At 39.4% G+C, this 10,835-nt stretch overlaps 1 protein-coding gene across 1 annotated transcript; it reads right to left on the bottom strand.

Annotated features, from left to right (window-relative positions):
• Window positions 1–3,548: 3,548 nt before the first annotated feature.
• Window positions 3,549–5,639, bottom strand: bmp15 (bone morphogenetic protein 15). The gene is made up of 2 exons (XM_041196155.1): window positions 5,492–5,639; window positions 3,549–4,420 (listed from the first exon to the last, which is right to left on the bottom strand). The coding sequence occupies exons 1-2, from the start codon at window positions 5,610–5,612 to the stop codon at window positions 3,549–3,551; spliced, it is 993 nt and encodes a 330-aa protein (XP_041052089.1). The 5' UTR covers window positions 5,613–5,639.
• Between the last annotated feature and the right edge of the window lie 5,196 nt (window positions 5,640–10,835).

Here is a 10,835-nt window from a genome sequence, read left to right on the forward strand (position 1 = left end):
GCTTATTTTACGGAGTTCCAATAATCTTTAAGACGATATGCAGACTTCCACTATCTAATGTTATGGTTGTCAATTTTCCCATTTTAATCCTTCAGTAAACGTGAAACTCTAACCACTGTACCTGACAGTCTTGGTCTCGATTTCTTGTAAAATGCCCCCGAGGGATCAGCTAATATTACGAAAACCAGAATAGCTTTGGCCCCCAGCTGAAATTTTACTCGAAGACCTGTTTCTCCACGATTATTTTCCACTCCGTTGAAGATTTTACTCTTTAGGACAAGCTTTTCATATTCCCAAAATGCACCACAATAAACTATCATTTCCTGTAGCTCTGATGGAAGATCACAACTTGATATGCTATCAGACCAGCTGAATATTTCCAGCATTTTATTTTTAATTTCAGATCTCCTGCATCTACGCTAATTTGCTTTTGCATTTCACTATATCTTTCTCAACCCTTAGATCAGTTTGTTAACTATATTCATCCATGCCCAATTTAGTACTACAAATTCTGGCTACTAGTTTTCCCAGTCTTAAGTCACCCTATAAATAATGATTTCCCCTTATATATTGCTTCAATAAATTATCAAATTTAATGTCATTAACTGTTAAAAATGAAAATATATTAAGGCCAGAATTTGTAACGCTGTGTACTTGCACACAAGGCACATAAATGTGAATGATTGAAGAAAGAATCAGCAGTTGTTAACAATGTAATGCAAGTACTTATACCTCAGACTGTCTTCCTAGATCCCTTCCTTTGGTTATTGGAGCAACTTTCTCTCCTCTCCACTACCCCCCCCCCCCCCCCCCCCCCCCCCCCCGTATAAAAGTGTAGTTTCAATACTGCATTTAGAACAAACAGCTAAGTAGGTATTCTATTACTCTTTGAAAATATTAAGCACATCAAACTTTACAGGAGATGACAGACAGTAAGAAACTTACCAAGCACAACTGCGGAAAGTAACTTTTGATGGTTCATGCTTCAAGTTACCAAAAGACAGTTCCTACATTTGCCTAGAATGGAATATTTTTTTCTGGTAGCACCAAAAGCACAAAGGGAGGTTGCCAATTAGGTTACCATTAGTTTCAAAATCACAAGGGAGAAAATTTGACTTACTACCACTCCATTTTTTTTTTAAAGGGTCTGTGAATGCAGCACTGACATATGTACCTTAAATTTTACTGTTCTTCAATCAAGGCTGTTAATAGTTCACTGCCATAATTACACCACTACCAATTCCTAGACAAAGTTTGCAGACAGCCACTAGCTACAGCCTATGAAGATGATTCAATTCCATAGAATCAGTTCATTCACTAATGTGTCAAAAACCTGGAATGCTCTTGGTGGGTGCACTTACTACATGGTCTGCAGCACACCACAGGTCAATAAATGCTGGTTATGCCAGTAATGTTCACAGCGCAGGAATGAATTTAAAACATGCTCAAGGTCTGCTCAAGTTTAGACTCCTTTGTATGCACCAAATCTTAGGCAGGAGTACTGCCAACTGCAACAAGGGGTGGATGATTGAAACTGATGAAGGATCAGTTTCAATCACCTGAACATGCTCCAGAAATGTTCCCCAACCCAGGATTTCCAGCATTTAAGTTACTTCATGCCACAGGATTTCTGTTTCTTCCTGCCTCTCCACAAAAAGAATGCAGCGCATTATTTTACATTTGTCAGTTGCTTATTTAAAATGTTAATAGCTGATACATGCATTGGCCCACTTTAGCATTCCAGTTATAGTCAATGAATTCAGGAACACGGATTGCCAATCTCATGATCGTCCCCTTTACATTAGATAGGCTATACTGCCCATCATTCCATTACAGCTTTTATAATCAGTGAGTTCATTGGATCAAAAATTGCACAGCATCAGGTTTAGTTTGTGGGAGGTGCAAAAATCTTTAATAAGCAGTTAAAGATCAATCCTGCTTTACACAGTTCAAGCCATTTCTTTATTAAATATACAAGTTAGACAAGACGGTACAAAGACCAGGGTCAGCACAGTACAATCTTAATATCTACATTACAATACTTTTACTTGGTATACAAATACATAGATCCTAGACACCATTTGTATTGGTAGTCTATAAATAGATGCAGTATTGCACCTTAATTTAAACATCTGGCTGGTTTTAAACAACTGGGAGGTGAATACAAATTACTGATTTATCAGCTGTGACTGCCTCAGTTACTTAGGATTTCTGTTTCCAAGTTAGAACTTTATGGTATGACTTAGTTCACTGATACAGTACATGTACAACCAAATGAGTATGCTGTCCCATCAAATCTTTTGCATGTGGAAATTTGTAATTGCACATGTAGTGCCAATATTTCAACTTTTGCTAAAACAACAGCAATAAGTTAGTGCTATTAGCAAGACAAATCAAGACTAGCCTAGTGAATAATTCAGAACATTAACACTTCAGACTAGATTGTAATAGCTTTCAATTCTACCTGCATACATTTCAGATTAAGTTAACCCTCAAGAACTACAGTAGCCAATATTAATTTCAGTTCCAATCTTGATACTATAGTAAGTTCTTTAAAAAGATGCAAAAATTTGGGGGTTTAAAAACCAAAGTGCATTAGCTATTTAAAAAATTGTTAAACTTTGTTTCATTGTATAGAATTGTGAATTAAACAATAGTTGCTCACTTAAGTGAGTTTCTCCAGCCACCCCCCTCCCATTGTCTTGTGCTTCCCTCTGCTCCCACCCACCCAATTAATCCCCACCCCCTGCATAATCTTGTGCACCATGTAGGAAAAAGCTACATACAATGAAGGTGCAGACATTCACTTGTGTAATTTATATCAGGGCTTCCTGAGTCACCTAGTGAGTGAACTACCCTCAAGTGAAACTTCAGCTGCTGAAGCAATAGTAAGTTCCCATGGTATGGCTTAAAAGGTTACTGCAGCTCAGGTTAAACAATTTGAGTCCTAATTTTTGCAAGTTAAAACTTGACTATTTACATTTGGCTTGAAAGGATTATTATGTTGATCAGTCAAGAGTAACAGACTTGACAAGTTTAATATAAAAGATGGACAAAGTTTTAGCATAGACTGGAAATTTCAGTGATACTTACAAAAATCAATTATAAATACGTAAACTTCAGACTACAAAATTATATTATTTCTTACGACAAGTATATTGGTTATTTCTTAGCAATTTCATTGTATTTGCAGCAGGAAAAAGGCAGAATAGGTGGCCTTCTGCAAAGACAATGGTCTTCAAAAACCCTTCTTAGCATTAAGGCAAGTGTCAATACTGTGGGGCTACAATTGCACCATGAATTCAGACACTGGTTCCCATAATTGGTAGCAGGAAGAAATAAATAAGAAGCCTTCACTGCAATTAAATCCAAGAACAAGTCATTGTATGACTTGCTTTATAGATGTGGTCAAGTATAAAACATAACCAGTCCAATTTACTTAAGCATGCATTTTATAATAACCATCTCATGGAACAACTTGCAGTGCACTCAATTCTTTCCTAAACTAGCTAACCAATTAGTGCCAGTTAGCAATTCTGGATCAGGTTCTATTTGCATGTACAAGACATTGCAATCATGTCCTTGTATTCCTTGTAGACAATGTGATCATTTTGCTCCTTCAAAAGGACACTAATTGGGCTGTATTTCAAAGGGACACAAGATGGACGGGGGACATTTTTATCAACAATTTCATTGATAAAATTTTGCACTATTGCATGATTTGGAGATTGGTAACCATAATGAAGAATTCTAGGACAGTCTCCCCTGCAAAATTTGGGATTGTACCTGTGAGGAGCCACAATCCAATGATCCCATCCCAGTTGCTCAAAGCTTACCCAGAATGAATGAAGCTTGCATTTGTTCCTTGGAGGGCTTTTATGAAGATAATTAGGAATGTCTGAGCCAATGTTACTTAATTGCCGTGGCTTCCTAGACAGCACATGGGATTTAGATGAACTCTCTGGCATTTGCTTTTCTGGCTTCCCCCTCCTTTGATGGGCAGTTCCATCAGTATCATTCAAAAATAGCAGCAGTGAAGGCACTTGTAAATGAACAGCATAGTTTCTTTTTTTGTCCAAAGTTCTTTGACTGACCTTTCCAAATTCAGCACACTTGTAACTGATGTGCAGGTTGACTTTCTTCACAGAATTACCAGTTGGGAAGATGACACATGGAGTTACATCAGCCTCTGCCCATCGGTCATTCAGATTTAATACAAACCTGATGGGCAATTCTATGTCCGTGTCATTCTGTATGAAGTTCAGGTTAACATAATTTGCTAGGAGACATTTGATTTCACAAGAAACCAAGAACTGATTGGGTAGAGGATTGTGCAAATACACAACAACAACTTTAATCAAATGCTCCAGCTCTGGAAGATAGTGCAGATTGTATTGAACATGATGTATGTGCCAATGACCTAGTAAAGAGAGACAGACATTGGAGATTAGCATCTGAATGTTTGTATCTTACCTCTTACCATTAATTTGTAAAATCCTGTTCTTCCTTTCTCCTCCCAGCCATTTCAATTCCTAATAGCAGGATTGCTAAGTTCCTACAGGCTAGCTAAAGTCAAAAGCACACAGTTAAACTAGAGAACTTCTCTGCATATCCCAGTACATGTTTAAAAAGGCAAGACTTCATTATGTTAGGTGTTCCAAAATGGAAAAAATATCAATTATTCAAGCCTAAGTACATTATCTATTTCAACATGTTAGGTTGAACACATTTAGGGGGTAAATATGTTTGAGCAATTTACATTTATTCCAATATGATCATTCTTACATCTTTTCAAGATCAACTATTGAAGCCAGGAACTAAAACTCCCACCCCAACCAATAGAATCTAATTAGGAGTCAACAGGACAGCAAGCTCCACAGCAAAAGCCCTGGCAACTCTGATGCATAACCAACTAAAGTTTGAGATGAAAATGAAACTTCTACTTGAAGAGAGATGGCCTATAATGCAGTGACCACCCAAGTTGTCAAAACTTCCACAGGCTCGTCAAATAGCCATCTTCCAAAAGAAAAAAAAAGTCTAGTGGTATAATGGAGGTAGAATATATGAGCGAGCTCTTAAGGGAAAGACATGTAATAACCTATTGGGAGAGTGTTAAGAACCAATTCACACCATCTTAATTGGGTATGAGTTGTCAATCCATCCTCTTGATTAGTTAAGAAAATAATATCAAAGTAACTTCTTATAAAACCTTCCAGGCATTGGTTAAGTACTAGATTTAAAACAAGGAGCAGCACTCTCAACAGCTCGTTTTTCTAAAAGCCACCAGTGACCTTGAATAAGTTGAGTTGGTGTTCACAAATATTGGGTTTAAAAATTAAATCGTTCCAATTCCGTAAAACGAATTGATACTGCAGTCCGCCACACTTCCAACCATGAGACACAAGCTTCTAGAACTCGCTAATGAAATTTGAAAGAGAATATGTGAATAAAAGGCTCCCATTTAACTCGTAAGTTCCCAAAGTTGATTTACCTGAGTCGGCGAGCACTACACTTGTGCTAGGTTTCACCAACCGAATGGTGTTAGTCAGAATAGTCCGGTTAACTTTGGGTTTCCCATCTCGATCTGCCAACTGCTTGTAGAGATTGGCCATGTATTCTATGTGTCGATCATCTATCCTCTGTTTAGAGAGCAGCGGAGGGCGGGGGCTGACCTTCCCGGCCAACATCTCAATCAGAGGACCCAAATCCCTGACTTCCCTCCCACCAGGCTCTTCACTCACCCCGGCACCTCCATGCAACACTACAAGCTCTAATACACATATCAAAATGCGGAATACGTTACAATTCCAAATCATCACCCAGCACATATTGGCTCCGAAAGGCATCACCGTACAGATTTCTGCAAAGCAGATAGGACCATAACTATGACCATAGGAACGACTAAACTCAAGCACGTTTCTCAGAATGCCTCATAAAGCAGCTTATGCAAATTATCTCCTCATTAAGGGTGACCTCATGTGATGTCATCGGGTTGATCAGTTTTGCGTGACGTAGTTTAATTTCCATTTGACATAATTGAACGAACTATGTTAGATCAGAAAGGCTGTACTGTTGTAGTTTGTTCATTCAGAAACCATCGTTTTTAACATATAGAAGTTATAAATTATGTATTGAATTATTTTACTTTCTGCTTCACTGTGCCTTGATTTCGGAAAGTATCGAGCTAATAGCTAATTGAAATTTTAATTATCTTAAAAGGGCATTTACAAAAGTGCCTGGTCCCACATATTGGAGCATCAACACACAGTATTAGGAAAGGCTGTTTTACTTACGATATTATTGACCATTCTAAAATGCCTCATTCTTTCACTGAGAAGTTAATGAACAGTATATTCCGAGTATCATTATCTGAGCCGGTCTGTACTTTGCGCTTTCACCCACTGTTCTCGGGCCCATTAGTAAGTCCCTATGTATCCTTAAAGGGAAAAATTCTTCTGCCTTTAAACTGATGGTAAATATTAATAGTTAACTTTAGTCATAAAACCATTTCAAAGTTCTGATAAAAGGATTGGAGGACCTTTGTTAGCTGTATGTACTCTTCAGTTGATACGAGAATGATATATTTTAAAATAATCTACCATTAACAAAACTATAAATTATAGTTTTTAATTGAAAAACATTAAATATTGAATTGATAAAGGTGAAGTTGGAAAGTATTTTGTCCAAAATATTATGTTTAATTGAACGTTTACATCATTCTGTTGGTTATTTTGTAACTCATATTTTCCCATAATGATCAGCATACTTTTTCTTTGCTATCCAGTAATACAATTGAACTTGAGGAAAATATTATAAGGAAAACTTGCATAAATAAACAAATTTTATTCCGAAGGTTAGTTTTGGATGGATCCCCAGCTGGAGTTACTCATTGTAAACACTGACTGCAAGAAGCTTTCCTACCTTTAAATCTATGCAATTTTATGTTACCAAGCATGAGTAATGTTTGCTAGTTCCTGATGAAGAGCTCAAATTAAGAAATAGGAGAGGAAAAAGACCATAAGGCCCATGGAGCCTGCACTGCCAATCAACATGATCATGGATGATCTTGGCCTTCAACTTCACTTTTGCACCCGCTCCCCGTTTCTCTTAATTCCCTGAGAGACCAAAAATCTGTCTATCCTAGCCTTAAATATATTCAATGATGATGCATCCACAACCCTCTGGAGCACTGTACAGCAGAGAATGTTATTAAAACAGTACAAACAGACCACCTCCAGCAGCAACAAGAGCATAGGCCCCTATGTACATTTAAAGGAAAAAAATCTCCTGCCTTTAAACTAATGTTAAGTATCAATATTTAACTTTAGTTATAAAACTAAATATATATATAATATAGTCTTGATAAAAGGATTTGAGGACCTTTCACAATCTTATTCAATGATTTGGATACGGGGACCAGTTGTTATATTTCCAAGTTTGCTGAGAGAAAGTGGAAAGGAATGGAGACACTACAATGGGGCATCGAAAGCACATTCAAAAGGAAGCTACTGAGGAGGATTTTGAAAACCAGGAGAGAGGTGGCAAGGTAGAACTGGAAAACATTCCTGATTCATGAATGTAGTGCCAGAACAAGTGGCTGCCAATGGTGTAGAAGATGAAGTGGCAGGGATGGAGACAAGTCCCGTGATGGAGTAAACGAGAGTACATGCAGAGATGTAAGCCAGAAGGAGATGATTAAGGTAGAGTGGCACAAGGACATGAAAATATTTTAAAACAAAGATAAGAATATTTCAATTAATACAGGTAACCATTGAGTTTGGGAAAGGCATGGGTGATAGAAATTTAGAACTAATATGAGTAAAGATGCAGGCAATGGTGTTTGAACGAGTTGAAGCTTGTGGATGGTTGATGCATGGAGGCCAACTGGAAAAGTTAGTCCTTGTGGTAATGAAACATGGGCTGGGTGTTGGTGACAAAAGTAGATAGATGGAGTGAGGTTAAATAAAATGGTTTTGGTGACAAAGTGGATAGATAAAAGGGAGCTGAGCTCAGGATTGAGCAGAATGCCAAGGCTCTGCATCATTTCCTTGAGAAAACAGTCAGGGAGATTGTTATACTAGAGATGACAGTTTGAAGAGACTGACTGCAACCAAAGAGCATGTCAGCATTCAGGTGGAAGAAGATTTGGCTTATCTAGCTCTTAATATCAGTCAGGCAATTTGAGAGTGTGGCAGCAAACTTTGCATCAATAGAGATAAAGCTTTGTGTCACCAGTGGACATATGAAAACTTTCCTGTGCTTCTGGAAAATGTTCCCAAGTGCCAACGAGTGCAGATGAGGGAGCAAGGATGTGGTAGATCAGAGGTGAGCAAAAGAGAAGAGACTAATATTAGCAATGAAGTGCCAACATGGTCAGGTAATAGCAGAACCAGGAGAGAACAGTACCCTGGAGGTGCACTGCAGAGGAGACATACTGAAAGATTGAATTGGAAATTATAAGGATTGAAGTGGAAGAGGAGAGTTGGAGAGCCTATCTCAGCAGACTTGACATGATTTGAATCACTGTGATCTTGGAACCATTTGCGAGACAGTAAATAGAATATGTATTACTTGAGGAAAGAGTGATGGCAGATGAGACATATGTTTAAGACAAGACATGTTTTGGATTTTGGAGGATGAAGGAAGGTTTGAGATTGTGCAACAATTATAGAGGATAGAGCGGTTGAAGAGGAGAATGCTAATGATTGTTTTGAAGGAGGTGGCAGCAGTGGCATATGATGGAAACAGGATAATTTTGTTCACAAAGTTATTGGTGTTCACAAATATTGGGTTTAAAAATTAAATCATTCCAATTCCGTAAAACGAATTGATACTACAGTCCACCACACTTCTAACCATGATACACAAGCTTCTAGAACTCGCTAATGAAATTTGAAAAAAAATATGTGAATACAAGGCTCCCATTTAACTCGGAAGTTCCCAAAGTTGATAATTTTGTCAAGTACAGGGATAAGGAGGTGAAGTCAGATGGTCAGGAGTTGGGAAGCTGTAATGGGATGGGATTGAGGTAGCAGGTGGTATCAGGGATCAGACAGCAAGTGGATGAAAACATAATTGTCATAAAAGTTAGATGCGTCGCACCTGGTCTTTGCTACTATGGATACCCTTTGGCCTCTGAAATGGTGATGCACATGCACAGTCTGGTGCTGACCATGCAGGATGCCATTTTAATGAGGGAGTTAGTGCATGGGCAAGGAGTATCTGCCACAAGTATTCAAAGTAGGTAGATCATGACATAAATCAGTGTGTATCACTGATTTCATGCCTTTGCTGTTATTTTCTAAATCAACACTCCAGTTAACATCCTCTTTTAATGTTGTATTGCTGAAAATATGCTCAGCAGCAGGAAATGTTTTGGTTGTTTCAAGAGTTGTAGAGTTGCTGAAGTCTACAGGAAGTGGAATGGCAGACATGGGTGCATAATATGTATTTCCCTTGGACTGCAGCATTTACAAGGTGAATGAGCAGAGGTAACACAGGACAAGTTTCTGGAAGAAGTTGGAGGAGGAGCAGGAGAAGGGTAGGCAGATGGAGCCCACATCTGGCCAAAGGTGCAGGAAGCAATTGTCTTAGTTGAACCCTAGTGAGGAACAGTGTGTCGGACATTTCTGCTTCACTAAGGAGGTCCTCACTAAAGTCTGCCAAGTGCTGCAGCCACAATACAGTCTTAGAGCTGGGTGAGGGCGTATGGCAGCTGGAAAGGATTCCACGCCCTCAATATCTAACTGGTGTTTGACCATACGTGGCAAATCATACAGGTCAATTCCCGATATCCAGGCAGCAGACATTATGCTTTGTTATTTTGCAGCAGTTCACTGTGCCTTCTGCATTTAAGCCACCAAGACATGTCAAAGGGTAGCTGCTTCTCAACAATGGGTGGCTCAGTTGTTAGCACTCTGAGTCAGAAGGTTGCATATGAGCTCAACTGCAGTGGACTTAGAGGAGGACTTCAATGTGGTGCCCGACAGAAGAAGGCTGATGAGTGTGCATATTGAATTGCTTGGTGCATAGGAAGGCAAGACAGAATGGAGGAGCCTGACACCAACCTGACACAGATCTTTCCACAGAGCTTGTAGCTCAAACTTTCTAGCATGGTGGTTGCCAACTCCAGGAGAACATTCATAGAACGTTGGCCGATGTCTCAGCTTCCAATGTAGCACAAGCAGAAGACACCCAAACATCTGGGTGCTGCAGTTGAAGCTCAGACTAAGGAAACTCGGCTTGCTGTCATGAAGGCTCACACTCCTGCCATCATAGCTGCAGATACCAGTGTTCAAAAAGTCTTGCAGAGTGTCACAGTAGTCCAACATTTAAAAAAAATTCTTTCATGGGATGTGAGTGCCGCTGGCAAACCTTTGTTGTCCATTCCTAATAGCCCTTGAGAATGTGGTGGTCAGCCACCTTCTTGAACCGCTGCAGTCCAACTGGTGTAAGTACACCTGCAGTACTTTTAGGAAGGGAGTTCCGGGTTTTTGACCCCGTGACAGAGAGGAAACAGCAATATGGTTTCAAGAGGCGATGGTGTGTGGCTTGGAGGGGAACTTGCTGTTCTCCAACACATTGCCTGGATTGCTAAGGCACCACCCAGGGAATGCCACTGGCTCCATGAAGCACAAATCTACTGTCCTCTTTCAGGATGCCAGCATTCATCCTCCCACCACTACCACTCTGCCATTGTTCTTGCTGCTGCCTGCCAGCCAGCCAACCCAGACTGCTGTTGCCCATACCGAAGTGGTGCAATCTGAAGCTGGGCCTTATTGGGCTAGAGCTGCTTAACGTTCTCCTGTAATGTCATCTATAGTCATCCCCACTGA

The sequence above is a fragment of the Carcharodon carcharias genome, chromosome 9 (assembly GCF_017639515.1).
Source record: "Carcharodon carcharias isolate sCarCar2 chromosome 9, sCarCar2.pri, whole genome shotgun sequence".
Classification (NCBI taxonomy): Eukaryota; Metazoa; Chordata; class Chondrichthyes; order Lamniformes; family Lamnidae; genus Carcharodon; species Carcharodon carcharias.

Coding starts and splice junctions, on each gene's coding strand:
- bmp15 (XM_041196155.1), bottom strand. CDS start 5,612: ATGGCCAATCTCTACAAGCAGTTGGCAGATCGAGATGGGAAACCCAAA. Junction 4,421..5,491: donor TGTAGTGCTCGCCGACTCAG/GTAAATCAACTT, acceptor TCTCTTTACTAG/GTCATTGGCACATACATCAT.